This window comes from Corticium candelabrum, chromosome 18 (assembly GCF_963422355.1).
Source record: "Corticium candelabrum chromosome 18, ooCorCand1.1, whole genome shotgun sequence".
NCBI classification, from domain to species: domain Eukaryota; kingdom Metazoa; phylum Porifera; class Homoscleromorpha; order Homosclerophorida; family Plakinidae; genus Corticium; species Corticium candelabrum.
In genome coordinates, this window is record NC_085102.1 from 2,285,718 (window position 1) to 2,313,464 (window position 27,747).

General features: G+C 42.1%; 2 protein-coding genes and 1 non-coding gene across 3 annotated transcripts; 2 read left to right on the top strand and 1 right to left on the bottom strand.

Annotated features, from left to right (window-relative positions):
* Positions 1-5,501: 5,501 nt before the first annotated feature.
* Positions 5,502-6,476, bottom strand: LOC134194359 (uncharacterized). Its single transcript, XM_062663287.1, has one exon. The coding sequence runs from the start codon at positions 6,474-6,476 to the stop codon at positions 5,502-5,504; it is 975 nt and encodes a 324-aa protein (XP_062519271.1).
* Positions 6,477-11,939: 5,463 nt separating this feature from the next.
* LOC134194427 (U2 spliceosomal RNA) lies at positions 11,940-12,131 on the top strand. The gene has a single exon (XR_009972204.1). It is a non-coding gene; the product is annotated as a U2 spliceosomal RNA (small nuclear RNA).
* A 14,455-nt stretch (positions 12,132-26,586) lies between these two features.
* Positions 26,587-27,003, top strand: LOC134194360 (uncharacterized protein K02A2.6-like). The gene has a single exon (XM_062663288.1). The coding sequence runs from the start codon at positions 26,587-26,589 to the stop codon at positions 27,001-27,003; it is 417 nt and encodes a 138-aa protein (XP_062519272.1).
* The last annotated feature ends 744 nt before the right edge of the window (positions 27,004-27,747 follow it).

Genomic DNA, 27,747 nt, shown 5'->3' on the forward strand with positions numbered 1-27,747 from the left:
TATAGATTTGGGAAGACCGACAGCCACCATCTTCTTTACAGCTACAGTGATATTTCTATAGAAAGCTCTGTGAACGTATCCAGATGCACCGGATCCAAGTAGTTCTTCTGACATCACTTCATCTTCTTCTATTTGCCATACATTGGTTAACACGGCTACTTCCTTTTGCAAAGCACTTTCGCTTTTTCTTTTTTTGTTTAGCAATAAGAGATAAGCTGTTACACCAGCGGAAGCTACAGCAACGAATAGAGTGCTTCCTGCTGCTATCAGCCAGTACGTAGGATATTGGCATGTAGAACCAGTGAAGCCAACGTAACATTGACAGGCGGGTTGGAGACTTCCCTCGTCGAAGTTGGGCACACACTTGCCGTACTTGCAGTGATTTACTTTGCACACGGTACAATCTGAGATTTTGCGGGCTCCAATGTTAACGGTCGTTAGACCGATTGGACAAGGAACGCAGCCTGTATCAGAAAAAATCGTCTCTCTGTAATATCCCTTCTTACAAAAATTGCAAGGTTCATTGGATATATTAGGTGAAGTAAGTCCAGCGGGACATCTGACTGCTAAATATTGAATGTTTAAGTGTATTATGTCAAACATGACAAGAAATCCTTTCCAATAGAAAGAGTTTAAACATACTCCTGTCCCTAAAGCTACTGAATTGTCGTTCACTGTAAATGGTGCAATGGAATACCACATTTTTGTGTGTACAATAAACAACCAGGTTTCTAGTTGTTTGGAGGTTTCGTAACTGATAATTTGGGATCTGTGTCGATACTTTACAGAAATTATTAGTTGACCTGGTGTTGAAACAGCAAAATAACTGCAATCGGAAGCGTTTGAAAGATTTGGACCGTTATTGCAAGCTGTCAGTTTTGACCATCTCTCTGTGTTAACATCAAAAACCCACAAATCATTTAGACATCCTTCAGAACTATCTCGACCACCAAATACATACATTTCGAACTGCTGTATTATTGCTGCGTGAAGAAAGCGTGCGCTAGGTCGAATAGAATGAACCTTGTCTCCGGTAACTTGTGTCCAGTGGAGCATTGGTTGAAGATGCATTATCCAGGTTTCATTGGAAGCATAACGTGAATTGTAGTTAGAATTTGTTCCACCAAATAGAATGGCTGTTGTTTTATTTACAGCAACAAATGACATTGCGGTTCGAACTCTTAATGAAGAATTTGAATGCAATAATTTTAATTTGTTGTCAGTAGCATTGTAAATCCACATTTTTATAACATTTTTGTTGCTTTTGCTGGAAATTCCAATAAGACAGCTACCGATCCAGGAGCTAACTGCATATTTGAAATATCTCTCATCTTCATCAGTAACGACATTGGACACATATCTTTTCCACCACTGCATGCTTGCTAGATCTAAGGTCCATATAAATGGACTCAATAAACGATGATCAATAACATTTCTGAATACTGCCGCAAATGTCAAATAGTTGCTCTTGAAATCATTAGTTGTTACCTCTCCAAGGGAAGGAACAATATCAGGAATTGGCAGTCTTTTCCATATCCAAACGTTATGTTCGTAGAGAAATTTCCAAACTCTTGTTTTCTCAGAACGCAAATCGAGTGTGAACACTACGATGTTATACTGACCTTCAACAGTACTAGACACCACATCATAGCGACCGTCAGGAATGTCGCCTACAACGTCTTCAATAATGTATCTATTTCGTTTTAAATCAAAATTTAGTACCTTTTTGTTAGCAATGTTGAAAACAAGAAAAGTACTCCTTTCCGTTACAAGAGCACAGCCAAATGCATTTGATTGCAAATATTCGTAAAATAGTTGCAGGTGATATGGAACTGTAATTATATTTGTCCATGTCTCATTTTCAAACTTCCACAACGTTAATCTAGCTGAAAAATAAATAAATATTGTACCTGAATAGGACGATGCCAACTTTACCTCAGAAAATGAAGGATTTGGTAAATTTGAATTAATGTAAATCCACTTGTATCTTTCTGTGCCTTCACGACTTACACATTGCAGTTCGTGCATAATACTTCTAAATTCTTTAAAATGAAACAAAACCAAAGCAGACTGATTACATTGGCAATTTGTTTGCGATTGACGAACGGCAACTGGGACGACTTTTACACGACATTGGTGAGTTCTTCCAACATCTAACCAGAGTGGATCGCGACCGTCTATTTGTGATTTTCGCCAGTTGAGCAAGACTGGGTCAAAAATCCACGCATTACTTGAATTAAACAAGTATCCATTGCATTTATAGAATTCTAAAGCAATAATGTTTGAGCAAAGTTGAATCATGACAGGAGATGAGTCTAATGGAGGGAAATCGCCATTGTCTACGTTCTGCCATGAGTTTGTGTCTAGAGTGTACAACCAGTTTGCAAATCCTCTTTGCTTGTTTTTTAAAGATGCTCCTGAAATCAATAAATGTTGCCTTTTTCTCTTTCCAATTTCGACAGTGTAAATAATCTTTCCATATGTTCTTGTTTGAGGTTCATTGATTTTCCAACCGTCAAAAATTTGCCATCCTCTGGTGTTAATATCAAACGGGGACAAATACTTTTCCTTGAATATGTCATTTGTAGCAGAAGCCATTGCTGTAGTTTTGTTATTATTGTTTCGTTTCTCTGAGCTTTTCACTTGTCCAATCAATACACATAAAGTGATCATGCTAATGATAGCTGACCTTGTCGTATTGCTTCTACATCCTTGCTTTTCACGACAAGTTCTCGACATTCTGAAAACACTAACTTGATGTCGATTCCAGAGACCGTCAGTTTTGCCGGTAGAGATCGAGAAATGCTTTTGATTTGTGCGTACCCAGATCTCTATACTGTGTCTTTCACTGAACCAGTCTGAACAAGATATATGGAGATGTATTGAGATTTGATGTAGTGTATCTGTTGTCTGGAGCTCTTTCTCCTTTGAAAAATGAATGTCGAATGAAGGGTTTGTGCAAACTCCGGGATTTATAGCAAAGTGTGATGGTAGATTCTATATCCGCTAAATGACCGCTGGACGTTTTGATTTGGTTTCGACACGGAATCACAGTAAGTGATGCAAAAATAGATTCTTAAACTGCGGTAATTACATATGAACATGTACATTTCTCATAAGTCTTATGGCGGTTTTCAGATGATATTAGATAAAATTGTTAAGATCCATAGAAAGGAATGAATTATTACAATGCATTATGAAAATACATCAGACTGCAACGTTGAACGAATTCTATAAAAGAACTAATTACATAACAAGGCAGCATCATAAGATGATGTTAATTCAATTAGTTTTTATTTCTTGTTGGTATTAGGTAGTGTAGTTTTAACGAAATCGTCGACAGTGCAGTCAATTGCTCGTAAATGTTAAATTTAATATTTCCAACTAACCTAAAGAAACAGAAGGTGAGAGCTGACATTACTGAGGGTCTCGAAGATAACTTATTAAAAATTCAAGAAGGTAAAGTTGATGTTGATCATAGACAGCGTCATATGTATTGGTAAATTTCAGTATAAACTATTTGTGCTTATGCAGTTGTCAAATAAATTTCCCTCCCCATCAGTTTGGCAAAAGATCAGTTGAGTCTACTTCAATCCTTGTCTGTTGGTTTGATGTTGTTGCCCAAAGTGAAATAGGAAATAGAATGCAAGATAATAATTTTTCAATATCCGTTTATATAAGAATGTGTGTACATGACTATATCTTGAGCGCAAGTATCTCTATATACTGAAATTGCACTTAGTTGTGCAATCAGTACAGAAATTAATTTCTTAACTTACCTGTTTTCAATTTATTCAATAGCTAATTACATCTCTTTATTAAACGAACATATTTGAAACTGTAAATTGTGGTAAGTCACGGGGCGGAATGGCCTGTGAACTCTGGCAAAGAGATCGCGATCCGATCCAATTCACGTCGGGAAGTTCATTCGATTCACATCGGATCGCGATCGGTTGAATCCAATTTTATAATCATATGAGTTACGTTCTCGTGCGCTAAGGCTGCGGTCACACTACATCCACATTGCCATTGACATTCCGTTATGTTGGTCATACATACAGTTGATAGCTCATTAGCGTAATGTGAATGCCAATGTAAATAGAATGTGAATGAGAATGTCAATGTGGGCTGAGATCGGCATTTAACATTGACATTAGCATTGTTTGGGTCAGTTGACCACGCAGTCCTACGCTACTGCGATCGCTAGACAGTTTCCCTTCCATTTGTACAAAGCCTCAGTTTGCATTGACGACTTTGTCCTTTCGTGTTGACTCAATTCTTCTGTGCGCAACAAAGTATGTCGACGTAACGGAATCCTGCCAGTACAACTGCTAGCGCTAGCGCAACTTCCAAACGAAAGCAGAGAGTGCAGTGGCCTACCAACGTCGAGCAGAAACTACTTGAAATCTGGGTGGACATGCTAGAGCATTTTGGTAGCGTCATGGTGACAAAGAAAGCAAATGCAGGAAAGGCAGCAGAGTTGCTCAATGAGTATACAACAACAGAAGGCGCCAACGTTCAGCTTACACCCGAGGTAGTGGTGGCAAAGGTGGACAACATGTCAGCAAAAGCCAAGCGATTTAATAGTCAGTTCCAGCGTCCCAAAGAAACCGGTCGTGCCACTGACGATGACGATTTGTTCATCGATGTGGAAGCTGCAGCTATGGCTTGGCCAAATTTTAAGACGTTTTTTGATGTCTTCAAGACTCATGCAACGCTTGGGCCTGGCATTGCAGATGATGCCAGTGAAGCACAGCCGCCTCTAGAAATGTCACACCTTTCTGAGGCTTCTCTCCAGAATGACATTAACAGCAAGGCATCATCTCGACCGACTACTTCTACCAGTGCTGTAATTGATGTCAGTAGTCACCATGATGGTGATGAAGATCTTCAGCCACGAACTAAAATCGAAAGGAAGGGAAGGCCAAAGACAAACAAAAAACACCTCGTTCTCTCAGTGCTCAGGTAGCCTTTCTAGAATGCATTTCCAAAGAACAAGAAGATGCACAACGGAGACAATTCGAGCATGACGTAAAATTACAAATGCTAGTTCAAGAAAGTAAAGAGAAAAGGGAAGATTTGAGAAAAAAGTTTGAGTTGGTGGTCAGGCAGAAGAAGGAAGAAACAGGAGAACGAATGGATAGAGCAAGGATGGAGCACCAGCAGCTAATAATGCAGCAAAACAGCTGTTCCAAGCAGAGCTATTGAAACGCCTTTTTGACACTGGTAGAGAAAGTAATAAAGTAATCATATATTGTATTATTGTTTAATTAATTTGTAAAGGCTTCGTTGGAACATGCATGATGCTGTTGTTGTCGAAGTGTTGTTGTAGTTGTTGTTTGTTGTTGCTGTAGTAGCTGTAATATTGATTGAATATATTACCTCAACTAATTGCTTCAAACTTTATTTAATAAAACGTATGTACTTTGCTTGTGAACTATACAAAAAGCAACATCTTTTAGGCCTACTATAGCATAGTAATTGAATTTATTAGCTAATTACTATCCTGAAAAATGAACATAAATCCAGTCAACAACTACATCCCTGATCTGCCTTCCAGCTTGAAGGAGATCTGCATCATTGTCGTCTTGGTCTTGTTGAAATACATGAGGATCTGGAAATATATCGTTCTCAAAAGGGCAGCTGTAACGTTCACAGATGTTGTGTAATCCACAACAAACTGATCCCACTATTCCTGCAAAGATTGGATCCTTAACTCTGTTTGATGAACAGATTTTCCATCTTCTTTTGAGCCTTCCAAATGCCTGCTCAACAACCCGTCGTGTTCGAATCACAGAGTAATTAAAACATGATTGCTGTGCAGTGAGATTGGGTCCATTATAGCACTTTAATGCTGTTGGACTGAGGGAAAATGCTGCATCTGCAACCAGAAAAGGTCTAATATCTTGTCCATTTATCGCCTTTGAAAATGCTGGAGATAGCGATTCCTCTAAATCTATGTGTCTTTTCAAGCTGCTTCTATTGAATGAAAATGAAACTCCTACCGATCCAGGTCTTCCTGAATTTACAAAAGTAAAGATACCCTGAGCATCTACGCAGCCTAAAATAATAATAGCCTGAAACCGCTTGTAACAATAATATGCATCTTCATAATAAACAGGTTTCTCTATTCTCATAAACGTCCCGTCAAGAGCACCAGCACACTGTGGAAGGTGACGCGATGCTTCAACGTCACAGACCACCGGTGACAACTCATTGCCTGTAGGAAATCTGATTGATGACGGAACAATGTAACGACGTAGTGCTTGCACTCCTGTGTGGACAATGGATACAGCAGTTGCTTTCCCTGTTCCAAAGAGAGCCGCCAGTGTTGAGAAAGAAGGGGCGTGTGCCACCCAATACAAAACAATGGCCATTCTTTTCTCTTGTGGAACAGCTTTTCGAAAACCGGTGTCTTCACGACGAAAGAAATGTGCATACAGGTTAAAAACCGTGTACAAGACTCCCTTTGACATTCTTAAATGTTGAACGTACTGGCAATCTTCCCAGTCGGGGTATTGTCTTCTCACTTCCGTCCAAGATCCGTGTACATCATGTTCCCAAAATCCCCGTCTCCGTGGAGCACAGCAGAATCGCCTTTTGAGACTAAGCTTGCCCAGGTGTCAAATAAACTGCGGTGAGCTGGCAAGAGTCGTGTCCAGTTGCGAAGACCAACCAGAATTACTACCTGAATGAAATGTACGTACTTTAGAGCGACACCTCCAAACAAAGCGAAAGCCCACATTTGGTGAAAAGACTACCCAATCACTCTGAACTAGCAACAACTAACAGAAAAGAAAAGCATTGCGATGGCTTAGCGGCATTTCCGCACCACACCCACTTCTTTTCGCAATGACAGAAGTACAGGTGTTACCTCTTGCCCACATGCCATTAGTATGCAATTAATGTGAATGACAATGTGACCCTAATGTTAATGTAGAGTGACCGCAGCCTAAGAATGTAGTCAGAATTTCAAACCTGCCTTACTCTTCTTCGATGACGATAAGTTTCAAATGTTCCCGTTGACTTATAAACCTTTCCACACGCAAATTTAGAGCTCATCATTACTCCTAGAATTTAAAGTTTTATTGTAAAGCAATTTTAAATCCTTTTTGATTGATTTACCTACTTGTGTAGCATTGATATGCAGCCAAGTCTTCTAGGCAATCGAAAAAATTGTTTTATATGTGGCTTTTCTATTTACTTCTAGTTTAATTGACTGGCTACTAGCAGAAATGCTGCTAATGATCTGAGCATAGTGAATCATTAAGGTAGACTAATTGATTAACTGACAAGGCACAGCTGGACATGACGTCAAACATCTCATTGATCGATTGAACTTTGCAGTGCTGCTGTAGCTCAGTTGGTTCGAGAGTCATCTTACGGATATCTGGGACCATATAGGGTAGAGCGACGCCCCTGTTATCGGACACCATCAATCATCTGACAGCCGTGCAAGAAATAAATAAAGTAAGACTGAGCTTTGTTAAAGCCCACAGTAAGAAGGATTAGTAAAGACTGATTCCAGACGCGGGACTGCCAAAGGCTTGAAACGGCTATGCTAGGACGGTAAACGTGATCCTTCTCTGCGACCCCGTTCATCAGACACCATCATCATTCACCTGACACGACCCCCCTTATCAAAACGCAAACGCAATTCTGCAACTTCGCACCTGAGATAGGTTTAGAGGTGACTAGCTAACACAACAACACTATCACTGTCTCTATTTACTACTCTCCAGAAGAGATAGCGCACGTTCGTTGAGTCGAGGTAACGTCTCTTTCGTCGGACAGTTGTTTTTAATAATGTCATGAGAGAGAGTTGGAAGGAAATATTGTACGGTACCCAATTCGTTTGACCTTTATTTGACTCAGCAACGGTTATTAGCGAAAACTGCTGAATGTTCTCTACTGACAAGCTCACTCTGTTGGCATCTACTAACCCACCGGTGCTGTCTAGTCTTCCCAGCGTAAGAATTTTAATTCTTGAGTGTCTTGCAGCACAACTGAACAGGCTTGATGCACACGAATGTAGCAGACGATTCACGTCATACATGCTCGAGCTTTGCGGTGAGCACATTCTCCCGACTCGCACAGAAACAGTTCGTTCTTTCCTTTCAACGCCCCTAAATTGTTACTTGGCTCTGAATAGGACGTGTGCATGTGTTTCTATCTCAGTTTGATATCTACCTTTGCTAGACCTTGCACCGTCACGAAGTGCAGCACGTCATCTTTGGTATAACCAGCTGTACCAAATGCAGGAACTTTGCTCATTATCAGAGCAGCTAGAACCTTCACTCCTGCTTCTTCTAGGTAAATTTGAATTAGATTACGTCAAGTAATTGTCAATGCTCGCTACACAACGATCGACTTTCTTTGCAAAGGGTAAAAGAGCGTTTTAGCACTTCAATCCTGCCCTCTCATCTGTTTCGGTTGTCGTCTTCAATTGTTGAATGGCTAGTTCGTTCAAGCGACAGCTTTCACACGTTCTAGTGGGGGCGTGGTTGCAGAGGGAAATGACTCAGAATTGCTATCAAGCACTTTAGGCAAGCGTTCTGCGTTCTGCGGCGTTTCAGATAACTTAATCTAATCAACTTCAGTCATTTGAAACCTAGAGCTGTTGCTGAGAAGGTAAGAAGGCAGGAAAATGGGTGTCCGACGATTGGGGCCGTTACCACGGGCGTTTGACCGACTGTAACCTCATACAGATCTTGGCTGACATGCAGAGTAACAACAGGATTTGTAGGTAAAGAGTTGTTGATTATCGATATATAAGTAACTAGGCTGAAGAATGCGTGTGTGCAATTTAGACGTTACTGTCCGGTAAACTATGCGTTTGTCCGATGAACGGGGTATGCAAGGCTCCGCACAGTTTTCAATCTCACTCTAAGCAGAGAAGAGGTACAAAGCTCTCTTTCGGTGTGCTGAATTAAACGTTGGATACCTACATTTTTGACGTAGTAGGGACTGCGTTCAAAAACGGATAACTGAAAACTCGCGTCCGGAATATGATGGTGTCCGAGGAACGGGTCCGCGCTCTAGCAAGCTCAGGTCACACTGATTGCGACTTCTGCCATAATTTTTCTTGGGTAAGAAACTCACACACAATTCTATGTTGACTCGGGATAACAAATGAGTACTTGGTCGTGCAATGATGTGGCAAAGGCTTGCGACTGAGACAAAGTCCATCAGCTGCCGGGGTCCACGAACGGACGTAGCGTGGCATGAGCTAGACCGGGCTATAACAGCAGCATTGATAGGCGTTGTCATAAAAATTGTGGACTGTAAATATGTGTGAGGACCAAAACTGTATATACACACCCCATGTTTCAGTCAGGATGTGCCACTGCTTGTGTCGTCTCAGTCAATTAAAAATTTATAAAAATGGGTGTGTCGATAAAAGCGGGCGTGTTACGTTACATTGGGAACTTTAATCTCCAATTCTTAGAGGTTACGCTACATCCAGGTGTAGGCGAAACTTCGGGTGCCCACACAACAGTTAGAGCTGCAGTCGGCGCTTCTGAGAGTACCAGGAAAGGCTCCAGGAGATTACACGAAAAATATTTCCTGCTCAGTACAGGTACCCAGCAATCTGGCTGGGGTTAAACGTCTATCGGCTGCTCCTTATCCATTTGCCATTTGCCATTTGCCATTTTTGTAGTCATGATCTGTTTATGATGGTAAAACAATTTGACAAACATTCTTTTTAGCCTTAATGGTGTACAGATATATCATTTAGCGTAAGTATAAATGATAATGTATATATAGCTCTATTACGTTGATTTTCAAATTTTAATTGTTATATATATTAATATATATAACTATTAATTGAGAAGCCAGGAACGCACAGCAGGAGGTAACGTCATAAGAAACTAGAAACAAACACTTACGCAATTTCATTTTCTTGGAAAGCTGAGGACAGCTGGACGTTTGCTTTGTCGACTAAATTGTTTGAAGTTTTAGATGGAAGCTATATAATATTTTCACTTTTGCTTAGGGTAAAGGAGACACAAATACCTTAAGGTACGTTTACATCGAAACTATCTATATTTCTGATTTGACCTGACGGCCCATATGAAATTGTGTGCTTCACAACTTTGCAACACTTACTTTATATCATCTGATGTAGTGTTCATATATGCTACGACTGTTAATGCCAGGTCAACGATTAATCAATTATGCACATTACACTTTCTAAATAAGCAAATATATTATTTTAAACAGTTGAAAATTTTGAAAAAAATATTTTAACATTAATGATATGTTAATATATCATTTGGGTAAATTATTCATAATAAGATACATATACAAATTTGTCATAGTTATAAAAATTAAATTGTTATATCTACAATAAGAATTTGTCACGTTTTCTTGTTGTACATACGTGGCCTATTTTTTAACATATTGTTGATGCGGAATAGCGTTGTATCACTTTCGAACAATTTTTTTTATAAATCAAAAGTTTGAAATATATGTTTTGGCAATTGTTTGTTTATTACAAAGTTTGATACAATAGCGGAGAGTACCACGTTAGCATGTTCGTGTGACCAAATTCAAATTCCAAACAAATGCAATTATTGCAGTTTTCAATGATAGAGTAAACTCTACACTCTCGCATGTAGTTGAATACTACTGTAACGGCTAAATTTATTTTGTTCCTAATTGCAATATTGTAACCTACATGTTCTCTAGAATCTGAAGTTTCGAAATATCCTGACCGAACGAATGTTTGTCTGATGTTCTGAGTGATAAGCAGCTTGTTATAATCATGACTAATGGTTGTGGACAATCTCGAGAGCTAGCAGGTTTCTCGTTTGCAACTGTGGCGTCGGTCAACCAAATACAAAATGCCACTGTCTGTCATGAGCTGCCCATGTTATAAACTACAATACCTGTTAACGTGCACTGCGTTATTGTATGGCTCTTGAAGAGTCAATTTTTGTGCTTACTATCTCGCAGATCTAACACCTGCAAAAGATAAACCTTATCTTTTGGAAAGTAGAGAAATATGTTGGGGATTCGAGCATTTCTGCTGTCTAATTAATCTGTTGTTTATCGTTTCATTTCATGTTACCGCTAACGGTCCTTTCTAAACCGCAATCAGTCACTTTGACAATCCAGTCTTACTTAACAAAAGATTATCGCTTTCAGATCTCGGTGTATTGAAGTCTGTTCCAAAGTGTAAAGAAAATACATACCTCTTGCTGATCGAATCCATGGCAAATGATACCATACGCTCATAGTCTATATCAATCGATAAATCGTATAGTTTATTTTGTAGAGATCCTCGCTCTATATATTCCATTAAAAGAAAGGAATGTCTTCAAGTTGTGACAGATTATGTCAGATGAATATGTTGAATAAAGGAAATCGAGCTGCAAAGTCAATTACTAATTACTAAGTAATTGATGTTGATTTGTATAAATATAACATAAATCATTTTAGTAAATTATGTTTGATAACTATCTACATATTCTGCAAATTGCAAGCCGACAGATGCACTACACTTTGAGATGTACACGTACACATTGTGAATTTTCAATTTGATCAAATAGGGTGAAGGACGGTACAAGTAGACACGCCCACTTGCGTGGGACTATTCTTTTTTCGTCGGCTTGCTCTGCCTTTTTGAGTTCGTAAGGAAGACATTTACGTGAAAGGACGACGACCTCAACCTTTGCACGCAGTCGAGACGTGGCGCGACGTTCGTGAAACGTATTCGTTACAACTCAACAAGCCACGCCCAAAAAGTAAAGACAGTACATTTACAAACGACGACGTCTCCAATACTTGCCTACGCTCCTTGTCTACTACAGCAGAGCAGAAATAACCGATACTGAAAGGCCAACAAGTCAAATCGATCGAAAGCGATCACTTCATAACCCACAAGTGTCAGTTCATCCCACCTCAATAAAATGAGCGCGCCTCCAAGGTTGGTTATCGCTTCTCGGCCTTTTGGCTAAGATCAAGTGTAGTATCTGTTCTTCTCAGTTTAATCTCTGAGACGCCGGGCATAGCTCGGCTCCAAGATTAACTCAATCTTTGGAACTTGGGACAGGGATGGCAGCTTGCTGCGCCCTTCCCGCGCATTGTCCCAGTATTGCACTACCTCTGGGTTCAGTGCATCCCCTCTCGGGGAATACTTAAAACCAATGAAAGGAGAAGTGAAGATCACCCAGGGGTCATCTGGGTAATCGTTATGAGACCTCGAACCTGACAGAGGCAGTGCATATATACAGCAGTATGTAGGATATTGTAAAGGGATTAATCAATAATTAATAACAGCGGCTGTTGGTAACCATAAAAGCAGTATAATCGACGTAGGCTGTTACACCAGGTTCGCGATGCACTCCTCGCAGTTCAAGGCTGGCAGTGCAGCGTAACAACAAGGCCACTGAGGGTAGTATCGCGAACATGCCACCTCAAACCACGACTTTAGCGTCGCCGTATTGTTGATAGATTCCAAGCAGCACCGAGAACAGACTGGGCGATGTTTTTATGTGGTATCCATTGCGTAGTTATTGATGCAGTTTTCTTAATTAGTTATCGACACCAAAGTTACCTCCACTAATTAGAGCAGCAGTATACTAGTAGTATCTGTATAAAACGTTTGATGTCAATAACTGGAAATGATAGTTTACAACTCACTCTTGTTATATGCAATATTATTACATTTTTACTCTTATCAATCATAATCTTAAACGGCTATTTCTTAAGCCTAATGTCTTATTGATTCTGAGAGAAACAATGAATGCGGACAATCACTTTCAAATTTGATTGTTAAATATAGAAATGACAAAATAGATAGATACGTCTGGTGTATCTATCAGACAGAAGTTTGGTCTGTTTTAGAAATTCATTTCAACATCTTTTTGAAAACAGTATATTTATTGCTATAAAATGAGTTGATCTTATTACCTACTGAAATCTTCATCACACATGAGCTTGACGCCTATGAATGCTAAGCTCGGCCTATAGCAAAGGAACCTGCGTAGGTCAGTGAAATCTTTAAATGCGTTCTCTAAATATAGCGAAAGTATCTATAGAATGCTAGAATCCGTTTTCTTTCAGCACACTTGATCTTTTCTTATCTCACAGAAAGTGAGGCTACACCGCAACAAAATTGAACGGAAATTAGTGTCAGCCTTCATTCTTTTGATCTATACGAAGAGAAACAAGAAGAGTATTTAGTATGAAGAATTTTAGATAGCTCGATCTCTTTCACTTCCAGAAAGATGGCAAGCACGTCTTTCGCAGTTCCTTTCCGTCAGTTGGTAGCCAGACTCGACAAGGCTGTGACGTTCAAACACCGGCTAGGTTGAGTGTTACAGGTGCAGAATTTGTCTTAGTGAACACATATGCAATCATGCTGACGGTGTATTCAAAACATAATCCCCGACTAAGACCTAAACAACGTCTACTTAGCTAGATTGAATTTGATCCTTGGTAACGCATGGATTGGCTAAGGCTTTAGCCAGCAGGGCCGTAACATCCAGTCTTGCCGCATGGCCAGATAGATTTTCAGAAAGAGGACATTTGCCAGAGGTACAACGCAATCAGCATCCGGTCTGATCTATAGACGATTAAATAAGTATTGACTAAAGTTAAATATGATATTGGCTACTTTTGACTATACTGCAAGTGCATATAAATATATTTTGATGATTACATCAAACAAAAGTTTTTATCAAATAACTAACTGTTTACATCATGCACCTGAATTTCGATACACATTTGGGAATCAAAATTTAAATTTATCCGGGAATCTGATTATGTAATTCACGTGTTTTGTCACATGTTAACTCATACTACACACACTCACTTAACCCTTTTGCGACCTCTTATGATGTGTCGCTATGCCCCTCCATAATGGGCAAGTGGGGTCTTTACCCCCATCTGGGCACCCACCAACCCGTCAGGTGAGCCCAGCAGGGTACATGTTTCCGTGCAGTCCATACGGCGATCAATGACTAGCCAATTCGATATAGATTGCAGGCATTACGGTGACCGCGAACATTGGTACAGCACGCCTAGTGGATATCAATGACCACCAGGAAAGCACTAAACGTCATCGTCAACGGACCGTTCGCCAGACGGCAGAAACTCCCCAACAACTGAAACGAGTCATAGTCTCATGGATAAAGCTAGAGAAACACGAGAAAGAAAGACAGACAAGTTTCATAATTTACTGTTGTCACTGGGGTTTGAACCCCCAAACCATGGAGTGGTAGCCATTGTCGCTAACCACTAAGCCACGGCGGTGATGTGTGTCGTGCTCAACCAGATCAGTCTGGTTTGTAAAGTCTATTACAAGTACCGGAAGCAAACCCTGCTTCAGAAGTACTTAGACCATCACGGCTGTCTAGAAAAAGAACACGACTTTACGAAGGATCCGAGTAGATCCCAGAAGCACTGTTTTCTGTAAGTGCTGCAGGTTGTGATGACCTGGAATAATGTCCGGCCACCGTGCAATACCTGCGTGCACTGTGCCCAAAGCTCCCAAGACCACCGGAACCACCAGTGTTCGACAATGCCACATGCGGCTTATCTCCACTCGCAAGTCGCTGTACTTCGCCAACTTCTCAGCATGTTTCTTGCCAATGTTGCCATCAGCAGGACAGCTGATATCAATAAGAAGACAAGTGTTTGTCTTCCTATTTCTGAGACAGATGTCTGGACGATTGGCTTTGATCTTCCTGGCAGTGGGGATGGTGGTATCCCACATCATAGTAATGTCATCCGTCTCCACAAGCCTATCAGGATGATGCCGGTACCATCTGCTCTCCACTGGAACCCCAAAATGGCGACAAACGTCCCAGTGAATGATGGATGCCACCTGATTGTGTCGATCAGTGTAGTCCGTCGGTGCCAAAGCACTACAGCCTGCCACAATGTGGTCGACTGTCTCCAGGCCTACACTGCACATGCGGCAAGTAGGACTGACATCACGATGTAGAATCTTGCGCTCATAGTACCGAGTCCGAAGAGCTTGGTCTTGAGCAGCAACAACCAGTCCCTCAGTTGCAGCAGGAAGATTCGCTGCCTTTAGCCATCCGTAGGTCTCTTTCATGTCCACAGGCGGTTGCTCAGTGAGACGACGATACTGCCCGTGCATGGGCTTCCCGCTCCAGGACCGCACACGAAGAGAACTGCAACACGTACGGTAATGTCTCGCATCTGTTTTAGGCGCTTGCTCGAAGCCACCTTCAACCGAGATGGATGCACTCCTGTGTAAGTTCTGCGACTTGTCGTCCAAAGCAAGACTCCTCCGCAGCTGTGCAGTAAACCGACAAGCCATGCGCTTGATCGAGTGTGAAGATTTTCCAGAGTCACACTCCCGTATCATCTGCATGAAAGGATCAGAACTGTCAGCAAGGTAACAGTTCAGCCTCACAATACAAGATTGATATGTCGACTCAATCTGTTGTAACCCCCTACCCCCATCACTGCAAGGAGCGTACAGTCGGTCAACGTCTGCAGCAGGATGGTGGAATCCGTGCATAGAGAGAAGCTTTCTGGTCCGACGATCGAGCTGCTGCAGGTCCGTGCACCCCCAATGAATGACGCCAAAACCGTAAGTGAGAACCGGTAGTGCAAACCCATTGATGGCTAGAATCTTGTTCCGACCATACAACTCAGTCGGGAGAACCACCTTCACTCTGCGAAAGTACTCGCGACGGAGTCTCTCCCGCATCATGCTGTGCTGAATACCGTTACTCTCATCTACACCCAAGTACTTGTAGACTTGACCCGGTTCCAGACAGTTGATGGTGTCCGTTTTTCCTACCGTCACCCCAGAGTTGTGTCCAGATAGTCTGCCGTTGACAAAGTGTGCAACAGCACATTTGTCCAGACCAAACTTCATCTGGATGTCATCAGAGAAGGTACGAACCGTGTGCAACAACCCGTCCAACTGATCAGAGTTTCTGCCATACAGCTTCAGATCATCCATGTAAAGTAGATGACTGATAGCCTGACGTTTGGCAGTCTCACCATGCCCAGTGGTCATCCGGTAGCCGTAACCGGTTCTGTTCAGCTCCTTGCTCAGAGGATTGAGAGCCATACAGAAGAGAAGTGGAGAAAGTGAGTCACCTTGGAAAATACCCCTCCTGATCTGCATAAGCCTTGTCTTGATAGTACTATTCCCGCAAGAAAGCACCATCGATGTCCTCCAACTCTTCATCACACGTGACAGGAACCCGCACAAGACTGGACTGATCTTATGCAGCTGAAGGCATTGGAGCAACCAACTGTGTGGCACGCTGTCATAGGCTTTCTGGTAGTCCACCCAAGCCATGCTCAAGCTCTTGTGCCTGGTCCTACAGTCTTCGGTAAGCAGCTTGTTGATCAACAGCTGATCCTTTGCACCAAAAGATCCCTGTCGACAACCCTTCTGCTCCGGAGCCATGAGGTTTCTCTGATCCAAATGCCCTGCAATCCTCTGCCTGATGACTGAAGTGAGGGTCTTATATAAGACAGACAGACACGTGATAGGCCGGTAATTTTTGGCCTGGTCAGTCTTGTCATTCTTAGGAATCAGAGTAGTTATTCCTTGAGACAACCAGTCGGGTACAGAGTCTGGATTCTAAACCAGCAGGTTGTAGTTACGAGTCAGATCAGTGTGAAGACACGTGATACACTTGACCCAGAAACCATAAACCTTGTCTGGACCAGGAGACTTCCAGTTCCCCATCCTTTTGAGACACGATGTGACCTCATTGTCTGAGATAGGTAACCACTGCTGCTCATCTTTCCGGTGCGTCTCGTCATCGGTTTGACGTCTCAGCCAGAAGGCAGACTCATTGTGATGTACCTCAGTTTCTAGGATACCACCCCAATACTGTTCGATCTCATACTCGGATGGCGGGGAAGTGACCCGGATAGTCTGCTTATGCAGCTCTCTGTAAAACCGTCCAGCATCTCGTTGAAACAAACCATTCTGGCGAAGTCTCTTACGATTCTTCTCCAGCCTCCTGGTCCGCTCGACCTTGGACTTAAGTTCCATTTTCAATCGATTGATGGAGACCTCACAACTCTCCGAACAGGAAATGCCCAACCGATGCCGAAGACGTCGGAGTTCATGTAACATACGAATGCCCGATGAACCCTTTCTAACCTCCAGCAACAGTGAGATCGCACGTCGAAGTGTGAGAATCTCCATATCCAGCCTTCGTCTCCATGTCGGTGTTTGAGAATTGGTTGACTTCGTCGTCTTTAAGCCCCGCCTTTTGGACACTAGCGAAGCAGCAGAGTATACCAGGTAACTGATTTCACTCATATCTGGTTCATCCTTCAACGAACTGATGATCGTGTTAAGATCACCAATAAGCTTCAGGGTTCCACTGTTCACAAAGATCCTTGGAAGGCATTGTCTCTCACAGATAGGAATTTGCCTGACTTTCTGCAACTCCTCAAGAAACTCTCGACGAAGTACAGGGTCCACAGCAGCATCACAATCAAGCGAAAGACCATCCTCCGTTTGGCAGCAGTCTGGACTGAGTTGAGATGAAGAAGTTTCCATCTTTTCTAGCCGAGAAGCTATACTAGGATGTGTAGTCATCAGATCAGAGCTCACAGAGTCACAAGGGGATGGTGATTCCCTGACAGCACTGCACTGAACTGAATCCAAAGTGTCATCTACGGATAGGATATCACCACTATCTCTTGCAGATGAGCAGTCCTTAGAGAGAACAGTGACTGACTGAACAAGGGAGCCATCTTCCAAGTGATTAGCAAACTCATGATCCTCTTGCATCATTGACAGGACAGGTTTCCCACCACGTGCAGCAGGCGCCATCCTGACTGAAGCCATGCAAGGTGACACATTGTCAAGCAAAGGCGTGACAACCGAGCTATCAGCTGATAGAGCAGAAACCACATCCAACGCCGACATCTGCACACCACGACAAACATCAGTCGTAACAGATAACAAACCTGAGACGGGCTTTCCATCCTGTGCGGCCTCGCGTTTAATCTCCTCCAACTCTGATTCAGTCAGACTTCCAGAAGTCAAGAGATATCGCTTCTGGTCTGCCAAACGCTGCTCAGAGACGTCAGTCAGAGAAGGATTTCGTTTACACCACAGCTGATGCATGGGTTTTCTGAAAGCAGAGAACTTGCATGACAACAGCACGTAGTAATCCCAATTATTATTATTATTATTATTATTATTATTATTATTAACGCAATCACATGACAGTTAATGTGGATCACCTGTCTACAATAATGTAATTAATTAGAATAATTTTCTAGCGCGCGCACGTAAACTACAGTCGCTTACCTATTATTCGCACATTATAGAAGCAGAAATTGCAATACATGCATATTGAAAAGCATGTTAATTGCGCTTCCGAATGATACACTTATTGTGGCTATTGTTAATGCACGTTAGGCCGGACTGGTGTAAATTCCGCTCCTACTGCCCTGAGCCGCCAGTGGCCGCACAAGGTATAGGTTGTCTGGAATCTCGCCTCCCTACAGCCTTCTCATCCGAAACTGTATACAAAGACATAACATCAATTAATAAAAATTAACCTCTTGATTCATGAAATTGTGCAATTGAACAAACTATTACCTAACTCCAATGTAACCACAAGATGAGCTAGAAATTTAATCAAATTTAATTGATCAAAGTTTAGTCAACACACAGAAAATCTTCATAATTTGAATCAACTACTCATTCACACGGAAACTGACGAATAATCAGCATGCGTTGACCTTAGAATCTCCAGACAGCGCAGACATATAAGCAGTATAAAACATATTTTAGTGACATCAGTTCAGAACAAATGGTCGTTGTCTATTTGCGGGTACAGTTTGAAAAAGACATGATCATAGCGAGTTTGGGTAATCTGCGGTATACGCATATATCTACGCTACCTTTCGGTATTATTTTAAGATGGCATCTTACGCACTCTAATAATATACTGTTTTTTGTGTCTGTGCAACAGTTTTTGGTAAAAACATTTGAAAAATGAGCAACATAATAATTAGGTTACTAAAGATAAAATTGCATTTTTATGAGAGTTCGTGAATTTATTTAAATAGAAGAATTACATTTGTTTTAATGACAGATATCCGCAAACTACGTAACTCTACATTTCAAATGAGCGCAGTGGAGCGAATAATAATTGTATTTCTCAACAATGTATCAAGCTTTTGGATACCACAACTACATAATGGTCTTTCAGCAACTATTATCTATAATGCTGCTTCTGAACTGCCATATTGTTATCTATTGACGCTTGCTAAAGAGATTCAAGTTGAGAAATAACTTGGCCAAACGAGAGTCTGTTTGCTGGTCTTGTGGTCCAGCAGTTCTTCATGATCATAGCTAGCGGCTGAGGACAATTTCGAGGAATTGCAGGTCTTTCATTTTCAACAACGGCATCGGTGACTTCATAGTCGAATCTGTATTGATCGAAGGGAAGCTGTCTTGTCCAGATTTCCCACAACATAATTCCATAACTGCAAATACAAATTGCTGATAATATCTTATGTCCACTTTCTAATAAGTCAATTAGTTTGTGTCATAATACCTGTAAACGTCTACTGCGGTATCGTATGGCTCTCGAAGAGTCAATTCTGGAGCTCGCCATCTCGCTGTTCCAACACCTGCATAAGATAAACCTTCTCGTTTGGGAAGTAGAGAAATATTTTGTAGAGCGGAACGATTTTTTCTTCTAGTCTGTTGTCTCTCGTGCTTTCTGATTTTACCGCTAACGGTCCTTCCTAAACCGAAATCAGCCACTTTAACAATCCAGTCTCTGCTTACCAGTAGATTATCACTTTTCAGATCTCGATGTATTCGAGGCGGTTCCAAAGTGTGAAGAAAATGCATACCTCTTGCTGAATCCATGGCAAATGATATCTTACGCTCATAGTTGATATCAATTAATAAATCGTATAGTACACTTTTCAGAGATCCTCGCTCCATATATTCCATGACAAGAAAAGGAACGTCTCCAGGTTGTGACTTTCCTGCACCAATGAAGAGAACGATATTCTTGTGTCTTACGGTTCTCATAAACATTATCTCCGTTTCGAAGTCTTCTATAGACTTGGGGAGACCGACGCCCAGCATAATTTTTACGGCTACAGTGATATTTCTGTAGAAAGCTTTGTAAACGGATCCAGCAGCACCAGATCCAAGTAGTTCTCCTGACGTCACTTCATCTTCATCTATTTGCCATACATCTGTTAACACGTCTACCTTTTTTCTTAAAGTACGTTCGCTTAATCTTTTTCTGTGTAGCACTAACAGATAAGCTGTTACGCCAGCGGAAGCAACCGCAACGAATAAAGTGATTCCTGCTCCTATGAGAAAGTAGGTAGGATATTGGCATGTAGAACCGGTAAAACCAACATGACATTTGCAGGCCGGACGCAAACTTCCCTCCGTGAAGTCCGGTACACACTTGCCGTATTTGCAACGATCGACATCGCATACTGTGCACTCTGAGACTTTCAGAGCTCCAATATTGACTGTTGTTAGGCCATCTGGACACGGAACACAGTTTGGATCAGAAAGTATCGTCTCTCTGTAATATCCTTTCTCGCAAAAATTGCATGGTTTTTCTGAGATATTTACTGAAGTAAGTCCTGCTGGACATCTTACTGCTAAGTATTTGATATTTACTTCGTTTGAGTCAAACATGATAAGAAATCCTTTCCAGTAAACACTTTTTGATAGAATGCCGCCAAGCGACCTGGCTGAGTTTTCGTTTTGTTGATATGTTGCTATTGGATACCACGTTCTAAGATGTATAATAAACATCCACGTCTGCACTACTCCGTCTTTACAACGATCGATTCCGAAGAGGTCGCCGGTGTCGCAAGCTACGCTCAAAAGTAGTTGACCCGGTGTTGAGGCAGCAGAATAAGCACAAGGCCACAAGCCTGAGAGATCAGGTCCTTTATTGACAGCTCTCACTTCTGACCATTGTTCTGTTTCGACGTCAAATACCCACAAATCATTCAAACAATTCATAGAAGCATTCATGCCACCAAATACATACATTTTTGACTGCATCATGACCGCTGCGTGTGTATAGCGCGCGCGAGGTGAAACAAAGTAATTAGTGTTTCTGTAGACTTTTCGCCACTGCAGTTTCGGTTGAAGTGTTAATATCCAAGTTTCATTAAAGGCGGTTTTGCTAGCAGGAATTCTTCCGCCAAATAGAACTGCAGTAGTTGAATTGGCCGCTACAAGAGACATATGCTGACGAGATGTTACCAAAGGCGTTGCTATCAGTAACTTCCACGTGTTGTCAGAAGTATTGTAGATCCATGTTTCTAATTTTTGCTGGTTGACAGAAAAGCAAAGCGCAAGTAAACAGCAGCTTTTTATAAACGTGCTAGCTTCATAAAATCTAAAATCTGAGACATTTTTCTCTACTTTTTGCCACCACTGCATGCTTTCTAGATCTAAGTTCCATATCAATCCATTTGAAAATGGTTGAAAGCGAATATCCATATAAAAAGTTTTATCACTGAATCCTCCTACTACAGTTAAATAGCTATCCTTGACATCGTAACTTGAATGTATTCTAGGTGACAGCGCAGTGGAAGGATCTGGCCATTTTTTCCAAAGCCAAACTCTATTTCTATAAATGAATTTCCAAACGCTTGTTCTACTGACATAAATGTCAGTTATGAAAACAATAATTTTATTCGAATCTTCAACAACGGTACCCACTACTTCTTCGTACCAAAGATCCGGAATATTGCTTGCAACACTTTCAATAACAAATGTATTGCGTTTCAAGTCAAACACAAGTACGTTTGGGTCGCGGATGCTGAAAACGAGGTAGGTACTGGTTTCTTTAATAATTGCACAGCCAAATGGTTTTGAATTGCTCACATCGTGAAATAGTTGTATGTATTTGGGAGTTTGTAATACCTTTGTCCGTTTTTCCTTTTCGTACTTCCACAAAATGTTCTCATTGATAATATAAAGAAATAAGCTACCTGAATATGTAGTTGCCAGCTTGAAGTGATTATCTGAGTCATTTGGAATGATGAATTTGGTTTTAATCCATTTGTAGCTCTCAGTGTTGCGTTGATTTACACAGCGAACTTCGTGCGTTGTTATTTTTCTCTGTGAAAATAATTGGGAAACAATTATTGCAGATTCATCGCATTTGCATTTAAACTTCGACTGTTGAACAGAAACTGTAACGACATTTCCATAATCGTCTCTACTCATGATCGATAACAAGTTAGGAATGTCACCAGTTACGTCTGTTTGCTGCCAAGTAAGCGAGACGGTGTGAAATAGCCACGCTTTGCTAGAGTTGAGTTCACCGTTTGTATCAAGTGCTCCCAAAACAAGAACTTTGGAGCAAAGTTGAACCATTAATGGATTCCCGGATAATGGCGGAAACTTGTCACTATCTACTTTTTGCCAAGAGTTAGTGTGCATAGTATATAACCAACTTCCAAACACAGCGGGCTTGTTATAAAGAAATGGTGAGGATTCACAACCTCCTGAGATCAGTAAATGATGTTGCTTTCGATTTCTAATCTTGACGCTGTAAGCGACCTTTCCGTATTGCTTCACTCGAGGTTCATTGATTGCCCAACTATTGAAAGATTGCCATCCTCTTGCGTTAACATGAAAGTAAGCAAATTCCTTTTCATTTTGTGTGCGTACTTCTTTAGCAGATCGTGCTTGTTTCAAACCGTTTTTGTGCGATTCTTCATTTTCCCTTCTAGAGCTTCGAACATGTTCAACTGATAAAGATAGATAGAGTACAAGAATTAAAATCATTTTACACTTCAAAGACACTTTCGTTGCTTTATTGGTCATCAGTATTACAACAGAACTTGAAGTAGATTTCTGTAATCGTCTAATCCTTTGGCAGGAAGGTCTCTTTGGTTGTGCTTCTATTTACAGTCTTCAAAGAATTCTTCAGCACGTCAGGTATAGTAGCTGTTGTCTCGAGCTTTTTGAACAAATATAAATATGAAACATTGAACCTCTTGGTAAAAATATTTTATTATATAGGGAAGTGAATTACATAATGCACAACCAATCACAAGTTTGATCTACCTGTTATGTCATCTTTAAATTTAGATAATTTCAGTGTAGTACAGGTTTTGTCTAGTACTAGTGGTAGGATTAAAATGGATGACTCCTTTAATTAATAGCTGTTGCAATTGACTGGTCAATTAATAAAATAGCATATTCATTTATCACGGCTTTAATGTCTTATTAGAGCGTCTAATATAATGTCTAAACAAGATATATGAAACTGATATGTGCAATACAATATTATGATTAAGTATATGAAGCTGATAGGAGCAATACAATATTATGTCTAAATATATGAAACTGATAGTTGCAATACAATATTATGACTAAGTATATGAAACTGGTATGTGCAATACACTATTATTTCTAAGTATATGAAACTGATAGGTGGAATACAATATTATGACTAAGTCAGCATCATCATGTCTTTCCGCATTAATATATACTACTACGACACCGAAGAGTACGTAAATCATGTTGTTTCGCAATCTAATAAGGATCTAATGACCCCACCGCGTTTCCTACCGTAGACGCTGTGACAGTAGTGACTTTATTAGTTTAAGACTTTGAGCATGCGTAGTAGAATCTATGCTAAAGCGCGGAACAGCGAGTAACTTAGCTGTGTTGAGTTGCGTTAGTAGACTCCATAATACAACCGAAAGCATTAAATGGTGTCAGGATGGAACGACTCAAGCCACCAGCAGAAATGTCGTTTTGCGACCGCAACCTCGCTGAAACGTGGCGCAAGTGGGAACAGCAATTTCGTTTCTACTTCCAGGCGTCTGAGTTAGACAAAAAGCCACCCACCACGCAGACGGCCATACTTCTTCATGTGGCTGGGCCTGAAGCCCAAGAGATCTACCAGACGTTCGTGTTTCCGCCACAGGAAGCAGAGCAACCTGATCTCAGACAGGATGTCAACGCTGTACTCCAGCAATTCGAGACATATTGCAACCCCAGACGCAACACTGTATACGAGAGACACAGATTCTGGTCGAGAGACCAGTTAGAAGGTGAGGCAGTAGATCAATGGGTTACCGAGTTGAAAGTAAAAGCGGCGTTGTGCGAATTCAGTGACCAACGCGATCTTCTAATACGCGATAAGATCGTGTTTGGCGTCCGCGACGAACGCGTGAAAGAGAGATTATTACGAGAATCAGACCTTACTTTGCAGAAAGCGTTGGATATATGCAGAGCAGCAGAAGCAACAAAAGAGCAGGTGCAAGCTATGAGGAAAGAGGCGATGAAAGTACACAGAAGCAGCGACGCAATGAGCCAGGCACTATGCCCAATCTGAGCTCGAGGATTCACGATAGTGGCAAGTCATCCAAGACCAGGCAAGCGGCATACAAGTATTGCGGAGGCTTCCACCCACCTCGACAGAGTCCCGCCTACGGAAAGACGTGTTCAGCGTGTCACAAGAGAAACCATCTGGCCAAAGTCTGTCTACAATCGGCCATGCAAATTAGGCAGGTTGAATTGCAGGTCGAGGATGCAGAGGAAGCAGGCAGCGACGAGAATGAAGAGCTACTGATGTCACCTATATTCATAGAACATATCCGGGACACGGCAGAATGGACGGAACGCCTTGATCTGAGGCGTGCGCAGATTGATTTCAAGCTGGACACCGCGGCCCAAGCAAACATCATGCCTTTTAAGGTGTACAGAGTTCTTAAGACAAAATTGCAGCCCACCAGCAAGATTCTTACAGGAATTGGTGGTGGTCAAATCATACCCAGAGGCACAACTCAGGTCAGTTGTTTAGTCAGCAGAAACAAGGCGAGCTGCAGAAAAAGGCTCACGTTTTATGTTATCGACGACAACCTAGCCATTCTTGGAAGAGCAGCATGCGAGGACTTGGATCTCATCAGGCGTGTGGACAATGTGATGGCAGTAGATATACAACCAGGTCACACCAGGCAGCAACTCATCGAGCTGAACAAGGATGTGTTTAAAGGAATAGGAGAGTATGACAAAGAGTATGACATCCAGCTTCAAGCAGACGCTATTCCGGTGGTACAGCATCCGCGAGTCATATCATATGCAAAGAGAACCGAACTGCAACAGACGTTGGCAAAACTGCAGCAACAAGGTATCATACAAGACGTCGAGGACCCGACCGACTGGCTTCACAATCTTGTGATAGCAGAAAAGAAGAATGGGAACATGAGGATCTGTCTCCCAGACCCCTCAACAAAGTCATCAAAAGGGAGAGACACCAAATACCAACAATGTCAGATGTCCAAGCCCGACTGGCTGGCAAAGCGGTATTCACAGTAGTCGACATGAAGGATGCCTTCTGGCTCGTCAAATTGTCTAACGAATCAGCGAGGATGTGTGCATTCAGCACTCCATGGGGTAGAAAGTGCTTCACAAGGATGCCGTTCGGACTGGCTTCAGCCAGTGAAGTGCTGCAAGAAAGGAACGATCGCACATTTGGGGACATCCCAAACGTTCACGTGATTGTGGATGATCTGATTGTGCCAGGCAAGACGGAAGAGGAACATGACAAGGCCCTCGCTCAGGTGTTACAACGAGCAAGAGAAAGGAATGTGCGATTCAGTCCCCAGAAGCTACAGTACAAGGTTCGCCAAGTGAAGTATATGGGTCACATTTATAGTCAACAGGGACAGCGACCGGATCCGGAAAAGATTGAGGCGATTGCGGGTATGCCAAAGCCCCAAGACAAGCAAACTGTACAGCGACTGCTAGGCATGATTAAGTTCTTGGCCCCCTATATTCCAGCGGAGTCCGATATCACAGCCTCACTCAGAGATTTGATAAAGGACGGAAGCATGTGGAAATGGGATACACAGCATGATGCGGCCATCAACGACATAAAGCGAGCACTCACTAGTGATCCAGTGCTAGCATTCTATGATCCTGAGCAACCGGTCACAGTGCAAGCGGACGCGTCACAGAGTGGCTTAGGGGCATGTCTCATGCAGCAAGGCAAGCCAGTAGCGTACGCATCACGAACACTCACAACCGCTGAATGAGCTTACGCACAAATAGAGAAAGAAATGCTCGCTGTCACCTATGGATGCAAGAAATTTCACCCGTATATATATGGAAAGACCACCAATATTGAGACCGACCACAAGCCCTTGGAAGCTATAATGAAGAAGCCAATTGGTGCGGCACCACCAAGGCTCCAAAGAATTATGCTACAGCTGCAGAGATATGACCTGGTGGTTCGTTATGTTCCAGGCAAGCTAATGTACGCAGCAGACACTCTGTCGCGGGCGCACTTGGCGACTAGTCACGACACGGATCCTGAACTTACCAGTGACATGCAAGTCATGGTCCATGCTTTTGTCACTTCACTGCCAGTAAGTGCAAAAAAGAAAACGCAGTTACAACAGGCCACGGCAACAGATCAAGAGCTACAATGTCTCAATCGACAAATAGAAATGGGCTGGCCTCCAAAGATTGAGGATGTACCAACCAAGATACGAGCATACTGGATGATCAGAGACGAGCTTCATCAGGCAGAGGGCATATTGTTCAAAGGAAGGAAAATAATCATACCAAAGGCGCTATAATCAGACATGCTAAAGATTGTACATGAATCTCATCAAGGACTGGAAAGATGCAAAGAGCGAGCAAGAGCAGTCATGTATTGGCCAGGAATGACAAAAGACATCGACCGAGTGGTTAGTCAGTGCAGGACTTGTCTGCGTTTCCGGAGGAGCAATACTAAGGAGCCTCTTCTGCCGCATGCACTACCAACAAGACCATGGGAAAAGCTAGGAGTGGATATCATGACTTTGAACGCAAAAGATTATCTGACAGTAGGGGACTATTATTCCAAGTACATAGACGTTCAGCAACTGAGAGACAAGACATCATCGTCGGTCATTAACGCCATGAAGTACACGTTCGCTACTCACGGTATTCCAGAAGAAATAATATCTGATAACATGCCGTTTGCAAGCAGAGAAATGCAAGCATTTGCCAATGAATGAGAATTCACCATTACAACCACAAGCCCGGGGTACCCAAAATCTAATGGCTTTGCAGAGAGGAATGTACAAACCATTAAGAACCTGCTCAGAAAGACACTTCATGATGGAGGAGACCCGTACCTGGCGCTCGTCAACCAAAGAAGCACCCCTATACCTCAGCTGGAAGCGTCCCCAGCTGAGCTCCTCATGGGCCGCACCTTGAAGACGAAGTTGCCAGCAGGCCCAGGAGTGCTTCAGCCACTAATGCCTCGTGACGTATCGGAAGAGCTGAAACAACGACAACGGCAACAGAAGTACTATCATGACCAAGGAGCTCGACCAAGCAGAGAACTATGCCCAGGCGAAGTTGTCCGAGTGCAAAAGGGAAAAGAATGGGAACCCGCAGAAGTGATAAAGCAACACGACACTCCGCGGTAGTACGTGATAAAACACCAAGGCAAAGTTCTGCGCAGAAATAGACGATATCTAAACCCCTCACCGCAACCGCTCTCGGAACTTAGCGAGGGATTGGACTATGACTCAGACAACGTTGACAAAGACGATACCAGCCTAGGAGATCCATCAGACAGCACAGAACAGGGACAGAAACTCCCAAGCTCGCCAAAGAAGGTGACCAGATCGGGACGGGAGATCAAAAAACCGGCACGACTGAAGGACTTTGTTATTTATTAAAAGAGGAGAGATGTGACAGTAGTGACTTTATTAGTTTAAGACTTTGAGCATGCGTAGTAGAATCTATGCTAA